This window comes from Haemaphysalis longicornis, unplaced genomic scaffold, assembly GCF_048455015.1.
Source record: "Haemaphysalis longicornis isolate Haplotype H1 unplaced genomic scaffold, Haemaphysalis longicornis Haplotype H1 scaffold_7, whole genome shotgun sequence".
Taxonomy (NCBI): Eukaryota; Metazoa; Arthropoda; class Arachnida; order Ixodida; family Ixodidae; genus Haemaphysalis; species Haemaphysalis longicornis.
Genome location: NW_027526422.1, coordinates 10,810,490 through 10,837,055, shown reverse-complemented (window position 1 = coordinate 10,837,055; position 26,566 = coordinate 10,810,490). Strand labels below are relative to the sequence as shown.

At 48.4% G+C, this 26,566-nt stretch overlaps 1 protein-coding gene across 4 annotated transcripts in view; it reads right to left on the bottom strand.

The window, feature by feature from the left end:
- LOC144144499 (uncharacterized) overlaps positions 1 to 26,566 on the bottom strand; it is a 320,680-nt gene that overhangs the window by 102,877 nt on the left and 191,237 nt on the right. For all 4 annotated transcript variants that reach the window (XM_077675968.1, XM_077675971.1, XM_077675972.1 and 1 more), the window contains one exon: positions 6,882 to 6,944. In XM_077675968.1, the coding sequence (XP_077532094.1) occupies positions 6,882 to 6,944 (63 nt within the window). The remainder of the gene's footprint in view (positions 1 to 6,881; positions 6,945 to 26,566) is intronic.

Below are 26,566 nucleotides of genomic sequence, written 5' to 3'. Positions count from 1 at the left end.
CATGGGGCGTAAGCTCACGCGAAAGCCTGGACGACGCCGGGCGGTCGCAGCGAGGCACGCGGTCACGTGCGGTCGGAGTTTCCGGTCCACGCCGGACGGATTTGTCTCGGCTTAAACAGCTCTGCTGTTAAGAAGGCTTTTTAGGTACCTGTACCAGCTCCGGCGGACACCCAATGTCTGAGCATATGCTCAAGATACTTCAGCTGCTAAGATACCGGTTAAATGTGCAGTCGAAAGGCAAAGGTATCCATAAGGCAACACATCGTTTCCGGACAAAGCTATCCGGAACAAAATATACCCGCTTTGTCACGTCGTCACTTCCGCCGCTTTTCGACAGTGCTTACAAGGCGCGCACCCGTATTACATCCCCGCCCGAGTTGATGGATGAGTGGTCACAAATGATTTCCCACCACCGGTTGTTCGAAGCAGAGATTTGTCAGTGAACAGCTTCTAAGCGCTTCCCCTCTCGCCGAAAAGGCGCCGCAGTACCGGGGCGCATTCCCGAGCAACAACACGTGCCTTTTGTGCCGTTGTCTTCAAGCCCTTCGGGCCGCTCTACTCAGGCGTTGCACTTTTCGGCGCTTTCGTTTTTTCTTCTGCGTTTTGTGCTGTCTTTTTTTTTTTGTAGGCGTTGCGTCGCTTGTCGTCGTCCCTCGTCGCGCCGCTTGCGCGCGCTAACCTTGGACAAAGAAGCCCAAGCGCTGCTGCAGCCCGAGGAGCCAGCTCTGTCGTCCGCAATGAGCGCGCTCAAGGAAAAGCGCGTCGGGCAGCGGCAGCGCGCGGAGGGAGCGGCGTCGTCCAATTTCCGGTTCCGCGCCGGCCACGGGCCACTGGCTGCGGGGTGCGGGGCTTCGCCTCGCACCGGCCGCCGCTTCGGAAACTTTTCTAGAACGCCCTAATGGGCCGCTCTCGCTCTCTCGAAAGCAACGGAAAGCTGGCTGCACCGCAACGCTCCTCCGTCCCGTTCGTGGCCCGGTATTGCGGGAGGCGGTAGGCGCCAGTGTCCCAATCTCGCCTCATCGGCTGTGAAAGTGCGTATAGAGACGCGGATTAAGGAGACCGGGTTATAACTGCGGCAGGATGCGATGCTGGTGCAGTCGCGAAAAGTGCGTACGCTGAGCACAGATCGAGGCAGTTTGCGGAGAAACTGGAATTTTGAGGGAGATAATGTCGAATAAAAAATGCATCGCCTGCGAGCAATTCCTTCCTACTTGTTTCAAGCGAAGACTATATCTCTGCAGTTCTATCTAGTTTTAAAGTGTGCGACGAACAAAATGTCGCGTGTCTTTTAAAGCGCGAGGAGTTATATTGCGCGAGGCGTTGGAAAATGAACATCCTAGTGTATGTGTGCTATTGGCACGTGGCCACCATCGAAGCTGCATGACGTTCAAGACTGATTTGGACCTCAGACTTATACGTATCACCAAACTATATATGCGTTTCGAGTAAAATGGGTAACAATAGGTTCCATTGTCCAGATTAAAACTGGTTTAGATTTCATGCTTATACGTGTCATCACTTGAATGTACACGTGGAGTAGATTTATAAAATCATAGGCACTATTTTCAAGACCAATACAGTCTTAAGTAGATAAATAAAAGCTGCTCAAAGGTTTGCTGTCATGCGACCCACGTCAGCCTTGCCTACACTCGCCTTCCCTGTCCTTCTTGGCGTTGCAAGCGTTCGCGTGTCTGTGTCTTCCGGCTCCTCGGGAGGGCGGTCCCTTCGTCAAAGCAAGTTGCCATCTCCCACTTTGAACTTCAGTTCTCTTCTGTAGTCGCAATGGGGAGATGGCGTAAAAACCGGACTCTGGCTTCGCTGGTCACCATTTTAACATCGTAAAAAAGGCTGACTTCTCTTAATTTACTCTTGCTTTTTTATGATATTGTATTTACTTATCTATTTTTATGAGTGGTGCACCGCATGGGTAGTTATGAACAATATTTCTTAACTCGTTGCATTCTTCGCCGGGTAACGCACACCCAAGACCGCTCGATGTCCTGCATTTGCACAAAAATGCAGAATTGGCGGAAGTAGCACATTTAATCGTTATAATAGCCTAAATGGGGATAATTAGTCAGACAGAAGATTGAAAAACCAAAAAATAAGTAAAATATAAACAATAACATTTTCACAACAATTACCTGAAAAAATAAAAAAAAATGTGCATCTTATACACCTCCCCCAAAAACCGAAGACTAAACGAAAAAAGTCTGCAAAAGAACGTTTGAAATACGAATAAAGCCTTCACACGAACCAACCCTGCACTACGCCTTGCATCGGGGGAAATATACTTAATTTTCCAAGTAAAGGCACTTAATCGCCATATTGGTATTAATTTGCATCATTGGCGAAAAGAAACAAAACAAAACTTAAAAACAATGAAATAACCCAACGTATCTAGCTACTCATTCCCAAATCTGTCTGCGAAGGACTCCCTCTAGACAAGCGACATTACGCATTAGTGGACAATTATCTGAATTTCAGCAGATTTTTAGCAGCTGAGCTATTTAAGCGCGAGCTCCATTCGTTGGGCGCATCAAAGTAAAGTGTAGAGGAGCAAAATGCTAGGCCAAGAAGTGTGAGGGAAGGTGGCGACGAGGCAAGGAGTCGACGAGCAGGTGTGGGGAGTGCGCGTGAGTGATCCGCTGGAATATGGAAAGGAGTAATGGTTCCGGGTCTCACATTTGCGAATGCTGCACTCTGCTTAAAATCAGACGTTCTATCAGGCCTTTAAGTGAACCAAAGAACGGTAGGTCATTTGGCCTCAGGCGCGCATGGAAAAACAACTAATCAAGGAGTTCAGGGAGACATGGGCTGGGTGTCGTTTGAAGTTAGAGAAGCGCAGAGCAAAATATGTTTTGAGATGAGGTTGAGAGCAATGGATCAACAAAGGTGGGCAGCTAAGGTTTTTAGGTACCTATACTTGAAAAGCGTGGATACGAAGTGGTTAAGAAAGACTAGAAGGCTAACGAAGAAATACGGAAAGAACAGTGGAGAATCCAAAACAGCCAAGGTAACCAAAAAAGAGGCAAGGCAGATTGAAACGAATAAATGGAGGCAGAAAATGGAAGCTAAAACGTCGTTAGAGATGTAGAGGGCTGAGAAATTGAACATCAGAAAGAAAATTTCTACGATAATTCCCTGGGCAGTGCTTTGCTTTTTGAGGCTAGAGCAGGTTGCCTATGAACTAAGAGTTTTGTTGGGAAGTATTCACAAAATGATGGGGTATCCGTGGTCTGCGGAAAAGAAACAGAAACTATGCGGCACATAGTGTTAGAATGTGAGGGTATCAATCCAAATCTACATGAAGGGAATATTGGGCTTCCAGAAGCCCTAGGATTTAAGGGTAGCACAGAGGAAGTTAACTTCAAGGCTGTCGAGGCGACGAAAAGAAGATTAGAATGCTGGTGGACGATAAGCAGAGAGGGGAATATTGCCTCGGACAGTTACCACATGTAACAGAAAAAAAAGTATTTAGGGCCTAATAAGCTTTTTGTGCCTGCCCTAAGCAGCGCTAGTATTAAACCAGAGGATAAAACATAGCTATATTAGTCCTTTTTGGTAAGATGACATGTCATCACCCCGATACAAAGGAGAAACCAATAGCAATCATCATCATCATCATCATCATCATCATCATCGGCTGTGCCTAGTGCTGACGTAAGCTCTGGGGTGCAGTTGTCCTCCTAGTTGGTATCTACCGCGTTCTCTTCACGACTTCAGTGTCTGATCTACCGATAAGATAAGCAAACTTAAGAAAAGTCAACGTAAAGCTAGTGAAGCCCACCAACTCGGCTCTTTTATAAGTATTCCCATCTCAATTATGAACGTTGCCGAATTTTTTCCTTGAATGACTTCTCAGGCCTGTTTTATTTCCCTTCGCATAAATATCAAACAATACTGGCGGACTCGCAATGGTCCCTTCCCACATTTGTTGTTGTCTGCAGTTCATTTTTTGCAGTGATCGAACTTAGCTCTAACATCCTCCCGCATTTATACTTACTCTTTCGGAATGCAGAACGGGAGCAGGAGATGTATGTATTGCCCGTTACAGTTGTCAAGTTCGACTGCACAAACGACCGTATACAAACAACGCGCTCAGCCCTGCGGAACCGAAACGATCGTGCTAACTCAATGAACTGCTTCTTGCGTTTGTGCAAATGCCCCTGAGCACCATTTTAGCCACTGCGGCTACATTCCTTCGAAGACACATTTGCACGCCGTTATTACGAATCCCGCTGGGAACCATTCTTTTTGCTGTTGCCTTGCTTGTCACTGTGTGCTCTTAACGGTTGCGCCGACTAATGAGTGTGTCCAGATGAACACACACAAATCGAAGGGAAGTAATGACGTCTGATTGTGTCACTGCCTACGGCAGCGCACGCCAAGCGCAGGCGTTTTCCTGGCGCTCGATCCCACTGAAGAATTCGTACCGAAGGATTCGCGTGTGACGCGTCGTGTAAAGGTCCTGGACAGCAGCGCCGCTGCAGTCAGCGAGGGAGCGCAAGGGGCCACCTTTCGGTGGGTTTTGCGAAGAAAACTTGGGGGCGTTGGTGCCCATAAATAGATCGACAGGACACAGATTACACGTGCCTTCGCAGAAGTTAGGGGATTACGATAAATTGGCTCGGCTCGGGGTAAACTTACGGCCATTGAACGAGTGCAAACAGGGGAGGATGTTCACCACCACCATAGTAATTGAAGCAAAGACAAGGATGCTGTCTGAACATCTCCCCGAGCTCCCCCGCGGTTTCCCTTATACGAGAAACTCCCGCAAACCTCATAAATGCGAAGCTGTGGGAGCATTTCTGTGCGATACAACAGGGACCGCCAGGTTTTGTTTATTTGTATTATTTCCGGTAGGGTGGTTTCTTTAAAGTCCTGCTTTAAAGACTGTTCGTCCGACGTCTCAGATTGTCATGATGGCTGAGGAGCCACGACGTACAAGGACGCTGGCTTGTGCGCTGAATGACGACGCGGACATAAGTGAATACACCGTGTCGGCTACAGTATTATGAGTAGACTGGCCGACTCGGTGGTGCATGCCTGAACGAAACAATGCATGAACTACTAACAATGTTGATGAGGCACAGACGTCAGCGCTGGAGGCAAGCGCTGTCATGCCCCTGCCATGCTGTCATGCCCCTGCCAAAAGCAGCCCCTGCCATTCGGGGCTGCTTTTCTTTTCTCGTTAATTTGAACTCACTAGCTAGCACTTACAGGAAACTTTCGCGTCGTGGAAACACCTATCGTGTATTTGTCGACGAAGGACAAATTGTACCGAAAAAGTTCCCCTGGAACTAAAGTCTCTTTACGGGGTTTGGAGGCGAAAGCCTAGAAGTTTTCAGACTTTTTACATTCGTGTTTACGGCAGACTGGTCGCACTTCACGCCACAGCTTCCAACAGTCAGAGCTGCAGCTCCACACTAACCCATCCCCGGATCGTCTGTCTGCTCCAGCTCGGAGTGTTTAACACCACCTCCGAATTAGTCGAGGTATATATTACATCACAGAGCAATCGCTAATGGAAGTGGACAAGCCTATTCTTGCTGCTCCAGGGATTACACTGTGTCACCAAGATAAATCTGTCGCACCTGTCCCCCTTGAAATTCGGGACCACATCTTCGCAAGACCCTTCACCCGACACATGCACCCCATCTACACCTCAGCTCGCCGCCAATCCCGTACATGCCCCTTGGACCGGCAGCTGGGGCACTGGACACAAGAGGCGTACTGCGATGAGGGCGAATGCCGACATCACTCTCTGGCGATCATGCGACACTCTACTACAACTCGTTTCAGCCCGCTCACCATCTTGACAACCTTCCCCACGACAGTAGAGTAAGCGGCCATTGCGCTGGCCCTCACACAGCAGCCAACCCCGCTAAGGATCTTCACTGATACCAAGCTGATCCTGCTGCATTTTACACGGGGAACCATCTATCCTGAAGCCTTCCCATCCTCCGGAGTAAACCGCATGGAAAGATGGTGGAGTTGATGTGGACACCGGCTCACAATGGCCTGTCGGGAAGCGATCTTGCCCAGGCCATTGCCCGTAATCTCACACTCTAGGCTGGTTGGTTTCAGGATCAGCCCAACAGACCAACAGACACCAATCTTCAGTGACCGCAGCTAGAATAAACGTTCTCTCTCTCTCTCTCTCTCTCTCTCTCTCTCTCTCTCTCTCTCTCTCTCTCTCTCTCTCTCTCTCTCTCTCTCTCTCTCTCTCTCTCTCTCTCTCTCTCTCTCTCTCTCTCTCTCTCTCTCTCTCTCTCTCTATCTATCTATCTCTCTCTCTCTCTCTCTCTCTCTCTCTCTCTCTCTATCTATCTATCTATCTATCTATCTATCTATCTATCTATCTATCTATCTATCTATCTATCTATCTATCTATGTTTCAAAGCTCTCCTCCGCTGGCAGTCGTTCTACACACGTGCCGTCACGAGCACGTACGTGTCATGGCGCACGCATCAGGCCAATTCTTGTTCCATTCTGCCAATGCGCCGGGTTAGCGCTGTGGTGAGAGCACAGCTGCTCCAACCACAACGCTAACCCTTCTGCTGCTCTTGCGAGAAAGGATCGAATACCAAACAAGCGCAATTTGTGTTCTCGGTGTAGCGGTGGCTATTTTGGTACTATTCGTGTTGACGCCGACGACGACTACGAGTACGGCCACCTTTCACGTTTGATGAGAAACCTGAGGCTTTTGCCTTAAAAAGGCGAAGAAAATAGAAGGAAACCCTCAGCGCTGTCTGCTCCGAAAACGAGCCACGTCGAGCGCGGAAACGGAGAACTTTACCTCACACTGCTTGTAAATAGGGAAATCTTGGGACTCTATTGTATGCTCGCAAGGCGGAGAACCGCCTGCACTCACTCACCTGAGCCCGGAGAGACAGGAGGGCGCTGCTGTCGCCACCCAGCGGAGCCCAGGCCTCGTAATCCTGCGTAGGAAACGGCGATAAAATTGACGGTTACTTCCTCTTCCAAAGTAATTTCGTAAGAGCGTATAATAAAAGAACAAAAACATGGCCACCTCAGGAATGCATTTTAGTGCGCACGAACGACAAATTTTCGCTAATATCCTAACATGCATAAAAATAACTGCGATAAGAACAATAGTTTTCAGACGATCACAGAAACTGATCTGCAGTTTCAGGGCTACAACACGACAGATAGCACCACAATTCTGCCAGAAAAGCAGATAGGACACTACTTACAGCTCAGATACAAGGTTATGTTGAGCGTACACTTCGACAGAGGATGCCACACACAAGGAGCGTCTCCTGTCCGTTCATGGGCGGCGCTAGTTGGTGATGACTAAGATATCATAGTTCCGTAATTAAATTAGTCAACGTGGGTGATTTGATTTACGGTAAACCATTCGCCGTCGCCGTTGACGAAAACGATGCAGCAATGACGATGTTCTTGGCGACAATTATGCCCGTTTTATGACAATTATGACAATTGTGACGGTCCGTCCAATCTGTCGTCCATCCATTCACCCCCAATCCAAACCCGCCCATACAGCCGTCCGTCCGTCCGTCCGTCCGTCCGTCCGTCTGTCTGTCTGTCTGTCTGTCTGTCTGTCTGTCTGTCTGTCTGTCTGTCTGTCTGTCTGTCTGTCTGTCTGTCTGTCCGTCCGTCCGTCCGTCCGTATGTCTGTCTTTAAAATGACTTGCATGCTATACGCCTAGCGAATCAAGAAAAATATATCCCTCTCGGCCATGCATGTAATTCTCCACCCGTCCCTATTAACCAAAACAAACAACTTTCATAGCAACGTTATGGTATCGGAACCTAGGTGCCTCATGGAAAACTTGATATTTTTGTTCTACCCGAATATCTCGTTACCTTCTAATTTTTCAAACTTCCCAACCCTACGAAATTTATGCGAAATTTGGAAGGAGTCTATATAGCCTTGCTTGGCATCGTGGATTCAACGTAGCATACGGAAGTCATGTTTCCAATTGAACACCAGGAGGCACAGCTGCGTAGACAGATATTTTATGTCGGTGTTCCAGACAAAAAATAATGCGCACGTTACTGCATACCGAGCCCCCTGAGCACTCGGAGGGCAATTTGTGCCAGCCACCGCTACCCGACGCAGTCGCAAAACCGTCTCGTCATTTTCCCAAAACAATTGGAATTTCAATGCGCCGGAGCTGCACCTGGCAATGGATGCGCCGTAATGGGGGCTGCGGAATAATTTAAACCACCTGCGGCTCTTCAACGTGCACCGACATCTCGACACACGGGCGTTTCCATTACCAGTCTCCGTTAGAAAAAATAGCCGCTGTGGTCGAGAATGGAATCCGTGATCTAGTGTTCAGTGTAGCGCAGCGCCTAGTCGCAGATCCGTTACGGAGACTTTGGTTGCGTCACAACCAAGCGAATGACAGCCAACAAGCGCACTCGAGAATTATTTCTTAATCACAAAAACATTTAGTTGTTCTTTTTATCTGTATGACGTGGCCCCGAATGTGCGAGCACGTGTTCTTTGAGGCGCGTAATAGACCTCTTAATGTGAAAGGACTTGTGGAATACTGGTCGATGCTTTTGTGGCGCACCTGCCCCCGTCTGAGGAGTATCTCCGTGCGCCACGAGGTGCCGTAGTATGGCCTAAGTCAAAGTCATACTCTTGCACTTTACATTGCTGCATACGGTACAAACGGCTGTGGCGTCCAGTCTTATACAAAGAAACGTAAATCCTTCCCCAGCGAATCCGCATGTGATGGTTCCAGCACTACACCTACCCCTGTTGCTAGCAGAATGCTGAACGCCTGCCTATTGTTCTATCATATTTAAGTGATTTGACGCAGCCTACATGCGCTCGTGCTCATGAAGCAGCGCCATTTCAAGATAAGTATGGCACCGCATGTTGTTTTGCATGCACAATTCGTACGAGGTGTGAATCGGGGCTCTCAGTTACCAAAGAACTACAACGAGCATAAAAGTTCCACCAGACCACTAGCACGAGAACCATAGAGTTTCATACTAATATTTACTAGAGGGAAATCTGTCGCAGCAGTCGCGGGCCGCCGTGGGGGCCGCCATTGCAGCTAGCGACGTTCCTCACCTACTTGGCTTGGTTAGCCACAAGGCTTACGTTTTGTCTCGAAGCCAAAATCAACAAAAAGGGTAACACTTTTTTTTTCTTGTTCATCTCGCATGACGCTTCTAAGTAATGCCTGACAAATAAATCATTTTGCGGCTTCAATTTTATAACAAACCAATTTTTATTAATTTTCTCCAGTAATATTGTTGCTTTTCTACAGCCAGAAGCAACTTTCCAGCCTGTTGATAAACAATGCCAAGGACAAGGGGAACTTGCCTGCCCGGTACATGACGGAACGTTCGCTGAAGCGCGGCTCCCCTAGACAGTGGCGCCAGATCTCCCTCTAGTGTATACTAGCATGAAACTATGATGTGAACAAGGATTACTACCCTGCTCGCAACATTCACCCAATATATGTAGGGTTCCTCGCTTTCGGGTTTTACATCTTTTTTGTATCGGGCGGTAAAAGTCATATGATATTTTTCAAACCGACAACCGGAAAGAAATCGGGGGTTTTTCGTACTAAGATGTGCTAAGTAATACACTCAATTAATTTATTAGAAGGTATCGGGAGCTTCTCAACTCTAATGCGTTAAAATTTGTGCTTGTTTGAAGCTGGTAATCGGGGGGACATCAGTGTTTTCTAGCAAATACTCTCCAAAATTTGTAGTTGGTTTGGAAATATTTTTGAAGTGAATCAGTACTGGGGACAATAAAAAGCATTGATAACTTCTAAGAAACGAAACATTTTATTCCCTGAACACATCTTTGTTTACATACGTTATACCATCTTCATGCGCAACGTGTCGGTCTCCATTCGAGACCTGCCCCATCGTTGAACACATCGCAGCTTGGACAAAGTCTCGTTCACGTCACAGCTTCCAACAGCTAGGCAACACAATGCCGCGCAGCATTTGCCAGTCTGGGGTGGCGAGGGGCAGAGTCATGCCAGTACTCAATGAGTGCGAACGCTGTGTTTGGGGGGCTGGCTTCCAGCAAGTACTGGTTGAGAACGGCGGAACGTCAGCGCACGATTGTGCAGATCGCTACATTTAAAAGGTCCGTTCGGTGAGAAATCGGGTTTAACCCAACTTCCCTGAAACATGTTCAGGGTGTAAAAATCGGGTAAAATCGGGTTTTACCCGGAAACTAACAACCATAAATATGTGTGTGCTAGGAACACGGCGACGAACTGTCCTCTCGAAATATTCAATACGGAGTGATTTTGTATATCCGAGAAAAATAAATTAGCCCCGTATCTGCTTGCTCCAGTGCAAATTTCTTCGATATTCTTCTGCGGCCCTCCGCCTCGTAACACCCTCTCCTCTCCCAACCTCAAGCTTCCCCCCCCCCCCCCCCCCACACCCCTTCAACCTCCTCCCATAATGAATGCCGCGGAAGTTTGTTCGATTCCATTCAATTTTCCCGCGTTCGCGCACTCGCGCCACCTTCTGACACCCTTTGTCTCCAATGCTTTGGAACACCACGAGGAAGAGGAGGAATAAACGTTTATTTTTCCTAATGTTAGGGCAGATGGGTGGCCTTATTATTAATTTTTATTATTTACTATTACCTAGCCTGTCTGAGATGCCGCTTTTAATTTTGTTTTTATTTATTCTTGTTTCATTGTTATTTCATTAATTTGCTATCGAAAAATCAATATCGCGCATATTTTTAATTAATATAAAGTTGCTGCTGTCTATTACGCAGGCATTGCTCGCCTTAAATACGCGAAAAGTTCACTTTTTGCTGAAAAATGTTAGTATGTAAACTGTGCGTCGCAAGTTTCGGCAGTTTGAAACAGTTTTGCCTATATATTGTCTGTGGGATAACTGTGGGATAACGCCATGATAAAGTAGGACGCATCACACGCATCACACGGCACACTTGGGTACGTGCAGCATCACACGAGCGTACCCACGTGGGTACGTGCCGTGTAATGCGATACAGCAGACGACGACGAGGGAGCGCGTTGGCTAGCGGCTCGTGTTTTGGTTTGTTCGCCATATTGCTAGCCACAGCCTGGTTCTCTCTCTGTTTCACCTCGCTCGTTTGCCCCCTGCTTTGCCCCCTGCGTCTTTGTGAAGACAACTTGCCTGCGTCCCTGTTTGACAGGACGCAACAATACATATTTCTTCTCCGATGCTGCCGTTACTGACACTGCTGCAGATATCGCTTGTAAATGTCCAGAACTTCCTCAGCTGGATGGGTCTCGCACTATTTCTGACCCCTGTGGACTGACCGATGAAGCGGACTCTTTGGGATATTAGGCACTCTACAAAGCATTCAGAATCCCTCAGAATTACTAGAAACAAGAAAATTCAGAGCCGTAACAGACTCCTACGTGGCACTCCGGGAGCTTAACAAAGCCTTCATGCAAAATTTTACAGCCCATTCCATACTAAAAATTAGCAGTGGCTTAGCTCGGCTATGCCAGGATATACGTCGCATGAGCTAAGGTTCAGCTGGTTATTCTTAGCTTTCCTCGCTGTCTAGGATTAGCTTGATTATCGTGCTTACGGATGCTCCAATGACACACACACGGTATACGCCTTATGTGACACATGTATATTTATCAAGCGGCTCCGGCGCACCGTCACCAATCGTCCCAGAGCTAAGCTGGTTCCACAGGCGCACGGTGGTGTTGCCGCGACGCACGAGCCATCGGTTACACATCTGGCCACCCCTCGCATGATCATCAAGTGGACCGGGCCGCTACGTACGGAACGGAGGTCGGCGAAGACGCTGGACGCGTGGGTTGTGTGTGAAAGACGCCGGGCAGCGAGCAACGTTCTGTACGCCGTGTGACGTCACTGCTCCTCACGCATGCACAGGAACGCTCTCCAGGAGCCACGCGAAACTGCTCAACCTCGGCCAGTGTAGCTCACTCTACAAAATGGTTCAAGAACTCAATTTTGGAGGAATCAAAGTCCGCATGGTTTGGGCACCAGTACATACGCCAGGAGTTCAGGGAAACCAACTCGCACCTAACACTGCCCGGGAATATGTACAAAATCCTCCCTTGGTCGTCCCCGTCGTCACTGTATGTTCTTCGTCTGTCCAACCAGACGTACTCACTACCAACTGGAAACAAGAGTACCGGCGATTCAAACAACTCAGCAAACAACGATTGGCTGAAGCTTCCCCACGTGTTTTTTTTAAACCTCTAAGGGCGTTATTGGGACGATAAGAAGTCTTCGCCAACAAGGTGTATGCAGATGCGGCTTACACACAGGACATAACTTCTAAATGGACGAGAAATCAGGCTTCCGTGTCTTAATGTGCCTTCTGTGAAGCACAAGCCACCCCCAATCTTTTCCGTATAATTTGGTTTTGTACAGCCTTCTCAAGTGGCAGAGACCAACTCCTACAGTCTCAAGAGCCCCCCCAATCGCTAACGGCGCCCCTGCAGCTTATTAGAGGTGATCCACGAACCCTCGAAAGGGTAAACATTTTGCTGTAAAAAATAGTCTGTACAGAGATGTATAGTGACTGACTGACTCCCACCCTATTTTCAAGTGTTCGTGCACCCTAATGCACCCGCGCGAACATTTCTGACAGTGCTCCACATATGAACGACCAGTGCCTATGCGAACAATCAAGCCGTACCTGCAGCTAACCGGAACAAAAACTCCAAACGATTACTGCGTCATGTATACATTATTTGTAATACGTGTCTTCCCATTTCCTTTTTCCCCTAGCCCCACCAGAGCCTCAGATCTCTTTTTAAATAATGGTCATTCATTCATTCATTCATTCATTTATTCATTCATTCATTCCTTCGTACTTCGGAGATTGTTTTAACTGCTTTAACTGGCCGCCGAACCGGGTGACAGACACGTGAACCAAAATGTGCTCGTTTCGGTGACCCAAGAAAGACGATCGTCACTGGAAGTGTTCGCCTTTACATCGTGCGCCCCAACTTTTTACTCGGGAGGGTTGTTCTTTCTCATTGTCGAGGAGGTATGATCAAAACATAGATGCCTAAAAGAGCATTTAGAAACAATCTCTAAGAGAGGACACCGTAAATATGTTCGCTTCGCTCTATGGTCACGCCTTCTCGCAATCATCTGGTAGCAACTCTCGTTCGATCCCGCGGGGTGTTCCCACCCAATAGTTTGGCCCGTTCACGAACCGCTCAGTGGCAAAAGGGGCGCGTTATCCGACTAAGTCGATCTTTCAGCGGTTCTCCATTGCGTGCCGGGGTTCATTAGTTACTGCGATCGGGTTTCGCCCTGTGATGCGGCAAACAGTTGCACCAAACAAGGGCGAATTAGGGCTACAGGCTCGATGCAGGACGGGCTATCAGACGAGCGTTTATTCTCACGTTGCGTGCGTATTCAAGGACAGTGACGAAATACAGCACAAAGAAATAATCAGAGAAAATGGGTACGCCGTTCTTTATGCCGAGAATTATCCTGCGCCACGGCCTGACGTATCCTTGCATGCATATCCACGAACGTGTCTGTAATGCATCAAATTCATACACAGTATTAGTTAGGCTTCAGTTAAGTTTCAGTTAACCTGCGCTTAAAAGTCCAGTTAAGCTTCGCTTAGGCCTCACCAGCGAATAATCCTAACCTTTGAAACCTGAGTCATCAGACAACGCACCATCACGCTACCTTCCAGCGTGCAGCTTCATATGTGTACGAGAGCTTCTCTGGCTTCTGGATCTGGATGGGCTGTCTACCAGGCGCTCCGGACGTGGACTGATTTTTCTTTTCCCCTGTGTTCACTCAAAATTCGACCGCCCTTGTCTTGAGACCTCACTTCATCTGCGAATGCCGAGCAGACCACTCCGTCCCCGCGGATGCTTTCATGTAGACAGAACCATGCATGGTGTAAGATATACTTTATATCACACCGTAGACAGCACGCAGAGCCTGTTATCAGCTGACCGATGCCAACATGCGTCTGACGCCTTATTTTTGCATTCAATCGACGTTATTTTCAATTTTTTTTTGTTTTTTAGTAGGCGCTCGTTGACAATAGGGCGATATAAATACGCTTGCTGTGGAATAGTTAAACCTCTACTTTTTGCTCTGCTCTTTTGTACGTCTTACACCAAGAGGCCGACGTGACGTGTCGTTCTTGCGTGTTACAGACTTGTCTGTATTAACGCATGCATTCTATGCACTCAAACTTCAGGTTCATGCTGTCCGCGAAGCTTTATTTTTGTTTATTGACTCTCTTTAATTAATCCCTCTTTTGTGCATTTCCGCACATTAAGTTTTACTGTTATTACATTTAATAATTTTCCTTGTATGCCGTGCGTTTGTACGTTCCGTATTCCTGCTGTGCCCAGCGCACCACTCACAAAGGTCGAACGCTGTTTCTGAGCCCTTTGAATAAACAGATAATGAGTAAGTAAGTAAATAAATCATTAAATAATACGTAGGGAGGAAAATTGAATTTAGTGTATGCGTGAACTTCAATACAGTGCTTCTGCATCCGTTCATAACGGCTCCGGGATTGTTTAGACGGCGCCAGGAAAGGGTCTTCGGAGGTGCAAAGCCGCTGTATAGTTCGAAGGTTTCCGTAAGACAGGTTTCGCTCGAGGGACGACTTTTGAGGTTTGAATAGCGGTGGATACGGATTGTCCACAAGTCAAAACATCGGCATGGCTGCCAAATTGTTTTATTTTATTTATTGATTTTTTTACTAAAATTTTACGGTGACAAGTCACTTGGCTTACAATTTTTGTTTTTTAGGCAAAAGACGCTCATTTCAAGCATCTCAAGTAAAAAACGCGTGTACCAAAACTAAACCAAAAGGAACCTCCGTCGTCATTATATTGAGTAAGCGGGCCGCTGGAAGTATTCCATGACTCTGTTGCAGCGCTTATAAACGTGTCTTTTTTTTCTTCACAGCTAACGAACTAAAACAGATAAACACAAGATAAATTAGTTCAAGCGACTTAGCGTGCCGTCACCGCTGCGGAGTCTTAGTCCTTCTATACTGTCTGTCACTTACGTGTACTGCCGCAACAACCGCCAAGGGCTGGCGTCTACCGTGGTCGAGATGTTTTAATCCTGCCACACATGCGAAACATGAATGGGAACTAAGGTATAAGTTTGGGCGTGTTGGCTCGACATCCTTGGAGCAGCGCAGAAGGGCCGCGTACTAGATGTAGACTGTGCTGTTGATACTGGTGCGTTTGACCCACACACATTGGCCCATTGGCTTTCCAGAAGATCCCTGCGACGAAAACCATATCCAGGAACAGCGCCATGCTTATTGAGGGCACATGGACGTGGGCCAGTGCAAGCATAGAGTTTCATACTTGTAATATAAACTAGAGTGAAATCTGTCGCTGCAGTCGCGGGCTGCCGTGGGCGGTGCCGCTAGCGACGTTCCTCGCCTACTTGGCTTAGCTAGGCTAATGGCTTTCTTTTTTGTCTGGAAGCCAAAATCAACTTGTTGACGCTGCTAGGGTGGCTAGAATGGGAAGGTGTGAATGGGAAGTGTAACGCCGCTGATTACCACCCTACGCGCGCCATGGCCATCGTGGCAATAGATGCTAAAGACAATTCTCTGGCATCCGCCTCTATTTACAACAATTACGCTGAGGAAGGAGAAGAGGCCGCGATTGCGCTTGCCATCGCCTTCACAACGGCTAAAACCATAGTGAGCGACTCAAAAAAAAAAAAAACAGCTCTCCAGAATTACAGCTCTCCAGAATCCAGAAACAGCTCTCCAGCTCTCCAAAATTGGCAGGATCTCTACTACCGCCCTACGCATCTTACGCTCCGTCCAAGCCACTCGTATGCGCAACCCGCAAATAATCTGCACACCGGCCCATGCATCTCTCCCAGGCAACGAGCTAGCACACGAGGCGTCCCGAGGTTTCAGCTCCCGGGATTGCCCTGACGACGCTGCTGGCTCGGACCAGGGGGCTAGGGACAGGCTGTCGAACTACCGGGACTACGCTCAGCACTATCGCATGGAGCACCAGAAATATCCCGCAGTGCATCCCACCCTCAACAGACATCAGTCTTTAGCCTGGCGTCAGCTGCAGGCTAATGCCTTCCTCAATCCTGCAGTATTGAGCCACATTTATTCCGACCTTTATAAAGAATGCAACTGGTGCACCCAGCGAGGTACACTCACTCACATGATTTGGGCTTGTGATGCTCAGCCACGAACTGTACGGGCATGCTTACGAATCACCAGTGCGGAGCAGTGGGAGACCTGTTTGCTTAGCTCCGACCCCGAAATACAGGTTAAAGTCGTCAAACTGCAGCCGAAGACGCCGCTCGCGCCCAAGGGCTGCAGGCCGCCATCTGAGGGGGAGGAATTCAGGAAGGCTCCCAGTTCCCCTTTCTCCTTTCACCCAGTTTTGGGCAAAATAAAGTTATTATCATCATCATCAACAACAAAAAAGGGGTAACATATTTTTTTTCATGTTCATCGTGCATGAAGCTTCTACATATCACTGACAAATTAATGTTTCCGGAGGTTTAGTTTTATAATTACAAAACAAATTTGATGAACCTTCTACAGTAATATTGTTGCTTTTTGCTGCCAGAGCCAACTTTTGAGCCTGTTCTTGGGCCATGCCAAGGACAAGTGGAACGTGCCTGCCCGGTACATGACGGAACGCTCGCCGAATCGCGGCTCCCCTAGACAGTGGCGCCAGGTTTCCCTCTAGTATGAAACGCTATGAGTGCGAGCACATAGACTCAAAACTGTTCTATGCCTACCAGGCACGCACTGAAGCTTTCTCAAAACCCGCTACCGATACTGTAGGAAGAGGAGGAGGGTAAAGTGTGCTTAGGGGCACAACGGCGACATGTCACAATTTAAATGCCTCTTTTTTCCCGCCTTCTAAACGTCTACGCCAAACACTACAAACCACGACTGCGTGCCTCCAATCTCAAAACAAATTAAAAAAAAATAGAGCACTGCAAAACATCGCACCAGACTACGCCAGTTCTCGGCCTAATACGTTGTTTTCCTTTTGCAGCCAGCTTACTATTTCCCAATGATACATCTTGTGGGGAGCGGCACCTCTTCTGGCTTTGCCGAACGACACCACTGGTTACGCCATTTCCTCAACCATTCCCAAACAATTAAGTACAATTGTCCGTAGACTTAATATGAACTATAGGTTCTACTTTACTACGACTGTGCCTTCTTTACTGCAAGTAGAGTTGCAGTAGGAAGGTTCCAGTGCCTATTCAGACAATATCAACCAACCCGGTGTTGCTTGAAATCAATCTTGCGAAATTTGCGGGCCGCACTACTAGCCGCTGTGGCCTCCGGTCAATAGGACTCCGTGCACAAGGAAGCGGCGACGACGATTACGCTCGGCACGCCGTCGAGGCGGAAACTATGTAGCAACCTTATCTGCCCGGAATCAACACGTGGAGGAGAAACGCGCTTGTTAGGACGGTGGGGTCCGGGTCCATTTGTAGAGAGGAGAAGATGAGGTGGGAGTGAGGCCCTGTGGGGGTTTTAAGTCAATACAGCTGACCATATGCCCCCAGGAGGTATGTGGGCCGAATGGGTAGGCTGGGTTGGCGTGGTGAGCCGACTCGCATCTGTAGACTTCTTGTGCAAGACCGCTGCTGTTTATGAAGAATCGGGTATGAGTGTGAAGGTAGGAGTTTCGACGATACGAGGCCTTATGGAGATTTATGGACCTTTTGTAGGTGGAGGGGGTCGGGGGCGATATGTTCGGAAACGCGTGAATGCGGGGCAGAACCAGGTGAGGTGGTGAAGATCGACTTAGGTGGCAATGAATCGTTGGTGGCAATGAAGCGTTGGGGGCACTTAAGTGTCGGCAGAGTTCCAAGAGTTCCAGGCCATGTTTTGGATTACTTGATGCGTGAGGGGGCGTTTTATGGATGGTTGGCTGATGTGCTCTTGAATGATGGTTCAAGGTTTGAGGAAGGCGGGGGGGGTGGGGGGGGGGAGTGGGGGGGGGAGTGGGGGGGGGGGGAGGAGGAGGTTCTGAATGCAAGATTGAGGTTTGATGCGACGAACGTATTCGGTAGTCCGCCTATGATGTGGAGATTGTCTCAAAGCAGGCTTGGAAACATGCGTGACTGTGTTCAGTTGAGATTGTAAGCCTCAGTTCTGTAGGTGATGGTATTGATTGCGAGGGCTTGCCAGAGTTCGGGTGGCTTTTTGGGATTGCCCCGCCGTATTTTGTGGAGAAACGGAGAAACGGTGGATGGCATCGTTTTTCGTTCAGTTGCGAGTTGGAGGAGTGTAAGTTCCAGGCTATTTTTTGTATCTGATTGGAATGCCAAAAAGCCGGATGGGCTCCAACAAGGTGGTATTGTGCGTGCCAGCGAGGAAGAAAGTACGGCGTTGGTAGTTATAAGGTAGTTTATGGTCGAATGGTATAAAGGGCACTGTGTTTTTTTTTTTTTTTTTCAAAGGCATAGGTTGAGCACAATCACGCTTGTCGCCAAATTGCGAGTTTCAATTGCTCTCCGTTGATCAGACAACAGCGGCGACCAAGATACTGCATGACGTTCGTCTTTTGGAGGGATGGCAGCCCTCGAGCCATTTCCGGTAGCTATGAATGTGCCGGCGCCATCAATGCGGCGCGTGCGCAGTCGACGAAGGATTCGAAAACAAAAATGTTTTCTTTTTTTTTTTTTTTGCAGTTGGGAAGTTCCGGAGATCGCACCCAGTCCTTTTTCTTTCTGCCGAAAGAATCACAACCTTGAGCGGTTATGAATCCTTTTAATTTCAGGCGAGGCATGCTTTCACTATACTTGACTCACTCACCGGTATCTGACCGGCTATCCCGACTGCTACGCCCAGCCTCCCAGCCTCCCCACTTGCCTGTAAAGGGGCACCCTAGCACATGAGCTCTTATAGTTGTGAAGAAAACTTTAGTACTAATGATAAGCATTCTCCCGCTGCCCACACAGCAGTATTCCTTTCCTGTGAGCCCCCCAAAATCCTTATTTTTGGAGGACTGTCATGTTCGAACGCCAAAGTACGCTCCGTGCTTAAAGAACATCATCAGAGATCCATTCCGCATGTAATTTTTGTTTCTTGTCCATTTGACCCAATGATTCTCTGATCACAAGACATAATTTCGCTTGTCTATCGAAGTTCTGTGGCCCTTTTTCAAGTCCAAGACGAGAAAAAAAAGTTCCCGTGGCTGATAGATTTCTCCTCAGCTAGAAACAGCAACCGAGCAAAAAAATCCCGGGCCATCTCCACAAACGTGAAACCTGGGGAGAGGCGAAGCATGCAGTGTGTAAGTGTATTCTTGGCGCCTCGGCGTTTTTGCCAGCAGAGATGAAACCGTTGGGGGGTAGAGGTATACAGCTTTGCTGTAAAAGCCTCTTGTCTTTGAAGCACGAAGCTCTCTAGCGCGAGGCGTAAACGAGGATCTCGGTGTTTTCTTAGTACGCGTCATGTTGCAGCGCGAGGCGTGAGCGAGTTTCCCGGTGTTTTAGTAGCGTGACAACATGAGATGAACGACGATTACGACGACGACGAAGACGACAGGAAACGCCAACAGCCCCAGCACCTATGGGGCTTCGCCTCTAAAAATCATGCACCTTTCCGTCTAACGACAATGACGGTGGAACGTGAAGCTTTCTCGGGATGGATTCGTTGTGTGGCCAATCCCATACTTCGAGTATGCGCTATATGGAGGTACGCAGCACTTTTCTAGTATATCCACAGCAACTGTCGGGTGTTCCCTCCGTATTTGTATTTTGGATGTACGGCGCGAATCAGTACCTAATGTCTGGCGTTCGCTACGACCATGTCGAAATGGAGCGATGGGACAGGCGCCGGATTCATAACGAAAGGCACCCAGGCTCGATTCCGGCCACGGGAATAATTTTTTTCTTTCACTTCACCCCGATCATTCATCATCGTCATCAGAAAAAGTTGGCTATCCTGCAGGGCGTATTGACGCACAGCGGCATCAATAAGGGCACTAAAGCTTCGCTTTAAAATTTACCGATATTTCACGTGGCTAATTTGCTATTAGCGCGATAGCTTCGTGTTCCCCCCTATTTACCTAACGGTTATTATCTATTTACCAAGGTTTTCTCTCTGTTAAGGGTGTTCTTTTGCATCTCGGAATCATAAGGGCATTCCCATAGCACACAATTCGTTACAGGTTAATGTATAGAGCTTTGTTAGCACTCATTGCTCGTAGCATACAATGCGAAGTTCAGTGACGCTAACGGGGCACAAATAAGTTAAACGGAAGTTTTTAACGGCAGAGCTGTTTAAGTTTCAGCTTGGTCCGGTAGCGTTCGCAAAAAATACACAAGGAAAAAACACCGAGCGCACGTGAGCGTGCGCCTCGTGAGGAGCTCAGGGCGTCGTCCAGCTCGATCTTCGAGAACACTCTGCCCAGCGTTTGCGGCGTGATTGCTCTTCTACTCGCCAGTTCGCGTGCGTTCACGCCTGAAGTGGGGAGCACAGACGTCGATTTCGGGCTACAGACGACGAGTTCGCGAAGCCGATTGCCATGAGTTCTAGCGCGTGCTAACGCGGTCCACTTTTAGAAAGACGTGCAAGACCTTTCCCGGGTCCGCCCATGTCCTGGCCAACCTTGTACCACCCGCCGACGGTTCGTACTCAACACCGCGCTTCCCGCCGTTACCAATTACACGCCCAACGCCTATCACGCACCCTGTACCCACCCCCCAGTTCCCGTCTAACTCGTGAGGCTGCGTGCCTCATTCGGCAGGCTCAAACCTCTTCACTCCCCTCCCATCACATTCTTCACAGCCTCTATCGGCGCCCTGACCATCCTTCCTGTCCCACCTGTTCTTCCTACCCATTTATCCCTCATTCTTATTGGGACTGCACCGCTCCATCTCTTGCCCCATCCCTCGCCTCCATCACCTCCTGGGAGCTCTGGCTGTCTCCCCCGCCGACAGTAAACATCCAGGCTGCCCAGGAAGCTCTCTGGAAACACGTGCACCGGATCCGCACGGAAATTCTGGAGTACTACGTGGATCCGGTGAATTGAACTTTCAAATTAGGACCTGGACTTAGGTCCTGCGGAAAATAAAGTTTGTTCTCTCTCTCCCTGCGGACAAAACGATCCGGGCCCGCCAGTCTTGGAGTCTTTCAGCGGCAAGTTCGGAAATCCATGTGAGGGGCAACAGCTGGTTCTCCGGCGAAGGGAAAGGGTCCGCCAGGTCTGCTCCCTTCTCCAGCCTTGCAACACAAGTGCAATCTGCGCCAATTTTTTTAACTATATAAAACGGACCTCTAAGTCGAATGACGTGAGACGTCACTAAATTTTCATATTCAACCTTACTTTCGTGCTTCATTACGCCGCACGATGAACCGATAGTGCTGTTCTATTCATGCCTGTAACGAAACCACCACACGCATACGTAGAAGGTATTTAATTTTATGTTACCTGCACTTACTGCATCTTCCCTATGAAACTATCACCCGTGGTTCACGGTACTGTCTAAGCTAGTGGACGCCGGTGTTGGTATATCCCCTTTTGCAACCTTCATTTCTTTGTAAGAATTAATGAAACTTTCAACTTTTAGCTCAGCAAAAAGAGCAGCGAGCAGAGACCGCCGAACGAGGCGACGCAGAGCAGTGGCAGGAACGTTTCTGGCAGCAAGAAAAGCGCGCTTGCTAGCAGCATGATTAGCGTGTCCACACTACAACTTGTGCAGTCCCCCGCACTGCTTTAAAACGCGTTGCAGCAGCGAAATACCAGTCAGCATGAAGACACCGTGGGGAAACGCCCTGGTTAAAATGGAGGTGAATGAAGATGTCGCACAGCAGAATAGGCCTGCACGACGAGGCTGCACCGAAGTGAGTTGAGAGGGACAGCTTGGACGGTTGTCAAAGCGATCATTCATACTTGGATGAGCGCAAGAAACACGAAGACTAAAAAACAGGACGCACACACCGTTGCAATAATTACAACTAGAAGGATTAAATAAATAAAATAATAGGTTTTAACAAGGAGCATGTTTACGCCTAGATCACGCAACGCCCAGCCATTCGTGGTTTCTTCTGTTGTGGGGTTCTCATTCTTTATTCGAATGTGAATGAATAAAAACACCGTGGTTGTACACACACCTTCACGCAGAGTAGCGCATTCTAAACAGAATATCATGCCGTCCGTGGCTCGTTACCCTCTGTGCTTTGTGCTAAGTTCTCTGTGCGCGCCTGTGTGCAGAAGGGCACGCGGGAGTGACACGGGCGGAGTCGCGGCTGTGGGCGACCGCTTAGCAGGGAGGATGGAACGGCGATGTACGCTTATGACGGCCTACGTGTGATGTATGGGCCCCGAGCTGTCTCATCTGGCGTGAGGCGAGGTGAAGGGTGTGTGCCCGTTCGCTTCGAGTCGAGACAGCGGCGAAGGGGATTTCGAGTAGTGTGAAGTTGTCTGTCTGTCGAGCCTGTCTGAATGTATGCATGCATGTATCTATGTGTGTGTATGTATGTACGTATGCATGTATATATGTACGTACGTGTGCATGCGTGTATGCACGTACGTATGTACGTATGTAAGCATGTATGTACCTGCGTATGAACGGTTGTAGGCGTGTATATACGTATGTGCCCAAGGATGCGTGTGGATGTACGTGCGTGCGTACATGTGTGCGTGTACGTGCGTGTGTGTGTTCGTAATTGTCGACAGTAATGCCAAGGGCGGGATTGACTCCGGCCACAGCAGCCATTTTTTTACGAAGGTATTTTTTACTTATTATTTTTATTTACAAATAGTGCTGGCCAAATGCCAAAGCAGGAGGGGCAAAATAATGCAGTTATCATACAAAAAGCCCGTGTATTGAAATTTCCGCGCACTTTAGATTCCGAGGTTGTCAAAATTAATCCGGAGCCCTTTACTGCGGCGCGCCTCGTAGCACAGGAGTAGCGTCGGTGCATAAAACACCCAAAGATCTGAATCAAAGGATTTGACAGTGACAGGGGGAGCGGGGAGTACGCATCCACCCGCTCGAAAGTCAGATGTACTGTAAAAAATTTTTGTGCTTCATAATCAATTCAGAGGTTACTTATTCGAAATGATTTTAAACTAATTACACGCGTATTTTTACTCTTGTAATGTTAATGTTAATTGCACAAGCACTGGTACGCGTGCTAAGCGCGGAATCTGTGCATCGATAAAACTGGTTAACAACGTTTCCATGATACCATGCATGTTTATGATCGGAGTCTGTCCTCACGGTTAACAGTCCTCTAATCTATTGGACCGCGCTGATAGTGAATGCGGTTGCAAGTACTTCCCATATCCCATTGCCCATACAAATCGCATTGCGCTGATCAAAAAGAAAGCGTCGAATGACTAAACTTCGATTAAAAAAAAAGAAGGGGCCGAGTGTGGAACCTTGTGGGGCTCCGTGTACGTTGGGCGCCGTGGGCTTCGATTCTGGGCGCCACGGGGGCATTGAGTTATGGGAGGCGTCATTGGCAGCGCGCGTACCGATTCCGTCGCAGTGTGTGTCCCGCGTGCAGATTATCTCAGCAGCACAGTGGCCGGCAGGGAGAGGAGAAAGGGAGAGAGAGAAGGCGCTTCGGCGTGGTCACTCGGCTGCTGCGGCCAGTCGTCCGAGGTGCGGTCGAAGAAGGCGCCGTGGAGGAAGTGTTTCCTCCTCCGCACGAGGACGCGGAAGCCACGCCCGGCCCAATTATCCGCGCAGGTGAAGGCTCTTCCCCGGGCGTCGGCCGATCTGCCCCAGTTGGACGGCCGGCGGCCTTGGCGGACGCCTGCGGGCCCGTCACACCCAGGGCCGCATTAGCCGCTGCCGCTGCAGGAACGCGTCCACCGCTTCGACCAGCATCGCCGCGACTCCTCGTCGATACCCGCGCCTGGCAGAAGACGAGCCCGCACGGCTACAGTGTTCGCCGCATGACACAGGCCGATGCTTCGCAGCGAAACGCAATACGTCTTGTGTTTTCACTCAGTTCGGCGTATAAATGTCCAGCCTGCCATGTACGCCCACTGTTCATCTAATAAAGTTTTCGATGTTAATTACGAGTACCGTTGTTTAGTCTCTTCCCTGCATCCATCTTTTTCAGCAGATTACGCACGTTCGCCAAATGTGATATGGCCCATCATTTTGGTGTGAGGTGTCCTATAGCTTTGAATTTCGCGGTGCTTAAAACAAAAGGCCGCCTACCAAGAGGCATGGCAAGCAAGTATATTTGTCTATTGTCCTGTAGGATCCTCACAACTGTGAGTTGTAAGCTGGTCCTGCGTGGTTGCCCCAATTTTCCGTGGCGCATGAGGTTTGGTAGGAAAAATCGTTGACAAAAGTTAACATCTGATACTCATCCTGACAGCAGTTAGGGCCATGACATCTGCCCATAGATGGCCGGCCAGTGGATAGAGAGCGCTCCGTTTAAATTGCGGATAAAATGCTAGAAAAACGTGTTTTTTTTTGTCTAAAGTGAACGATGTGCCGCAGAAGCAGCGTGCAGTTTCGCCTTAAACAGTCGCTGAAGGTTGCTGAAGCTACGGCGCTGTAACTACAACTTTTCCTCTTCATCTTCCGCTACATCCTACCGGTCCTGCGTCATTTGTTTTCTACAAACATAAAACTCATAAAACTCAACGCTGGCAAGAGATTTACGCGTCTGCCTGCGTCTTCCTAAATGTATTTCAACCGTTGGAACTCAATAGGGAGAGTGGGGCTTTCCTGCCAGAGTGCTTCAAATACAAGAGTCGCTCCAAACATGTATGCGCCATTCCGCGACAGAGACAGACAGACAGACAGACAGACGGACGGACGGACGGACGGACGGACGGACGGACGGACGGACGGACGGGCGGACGGACGGACGGACAGACAGACAGACAGACAGAAAGACAGACATTTTGTTGAAAGGTCAGCCTGAGACACCAATCTTTGGCCAGAAGCAGCAACTTACCACTGGCGCAAAGGTACGGGGACAAGGAAAGAAAACAGAGGTATGAATATACAGGGTGTCCCAGCTATCATGCACCAAGATTTAAAAAAAGAGTAATGGCGCAACTCGAAGAAAATCTAGTGCATAATGTTTACAGTACTGTGGAGAAGCGTGCAGCATTTTTTTCGTTAATGAAACTTAACTAATTAATTGTAATTAATTATCTAACTCGAGAAGTAGTGTCCTAACCACTAAAGTGTCAATGAGGCACTTGTAGGTACCCACGAGGGGCATCTAACTGCGGTATTTTCAGCGTCAAACTAACTGCGTACTCATTTATTCTGACTGATGAAGAAAACCCGCGAAATATGAAAAATACCACGTGACGGCGCCTCTGCGCGCATTAGCGCGCATCGTAAAGCAATGCCCTCAAACAGGCTGCCTCTGAGTTAGCCCGAATGAGATAAACAAAAGAAAGAAAGAAGAAATCGCGACCGAGTTTGTACCTTATCTGCACACGCGCCCCGCGAATCTTGCCGTTGGTGCTCCTTCGATGCATGCCATTATCAAGGTGATGCGCAGTCTCTTCGGGCGGGTGACAGGCGAAGCAGTTTCTTTCAATCAGCTTGTTTGGGGGCGCTGCTGTACAATGCGCGCAGAATCGCCGTCACGTGGTATTTTTCATATTTCGCGGGTTTTCTTTATCAATCAGAATAAATGAGTACGCAATTAGTTCGACACTGAAAATACCGCAGTTAGATGCCCCTGGTGGGTACCTACAAGTGCCTCATTGAAACTTCAGTGATTAGGACAGTGATTCTCGAGTTAGATAATTAATTACAATTAATTAGTTAAGTGTCATCAACGAAAAAATTACTGTCCGCTTCTCCACAGTACTGCAAACATTACGCACTAGGTTTTCTTCGAGTAACCCCATTGCTCTTTTTTTAAATCTTGGTGCATGATAGCTGGGACACCCTGTAGAATGCGTGAAAGATGACAAAGAAAGCAACCGATGAACGCTATACACTCAAGACAAGTCCAACACGAAATGCCGCACAGAATCTGACTGTCACAGTCCAGTTAACACCACATCAGCATCTTCCGGATTGAAAACAATGAAAGAGCGAAAATTGATCCGCAGTCTATCTAACCTAGCGACATAGACCCTACAATCCAGACAAGTTTTGCTAAGAGGGGCGTTTCTACAGCACAACTTGGTTTCCCGGCGTCAGGCCACATACCCAGTATCTTAAAGGCGAAAGCATTAGGTGCCCTGCGCTGGGAAAAAAAAAAGAAAAACATTGCTGTCGTCATCTTTGATGTTGTTGTTGTTGCGGTTGTTGTCCGGTAAAGGAAACAGCCGCCACTGTTTCGGGTAAATAAAAACTCACTGGATTTGAACACGGGTCTCCACAATAGCAGCCCGATGCGCTAGAACTGTGCTTTGTCCGCACATTGCCATAAATTGAACGAGAGTTGTACTTGTTCTTCCTTTCTTCATGACTGATTAAGGCGGATTTCTGGGCAAGTTGGTATTCCATTGCAAGAGCGTTCAAAGCGCAAAACGTAAAACGAGGGACGACGAGAGGCACAGGGACACGCGCTACTTCCAACTAAGATTTATTAGGAAAAGAAATAAATCTAATCTTTTCCTAATCT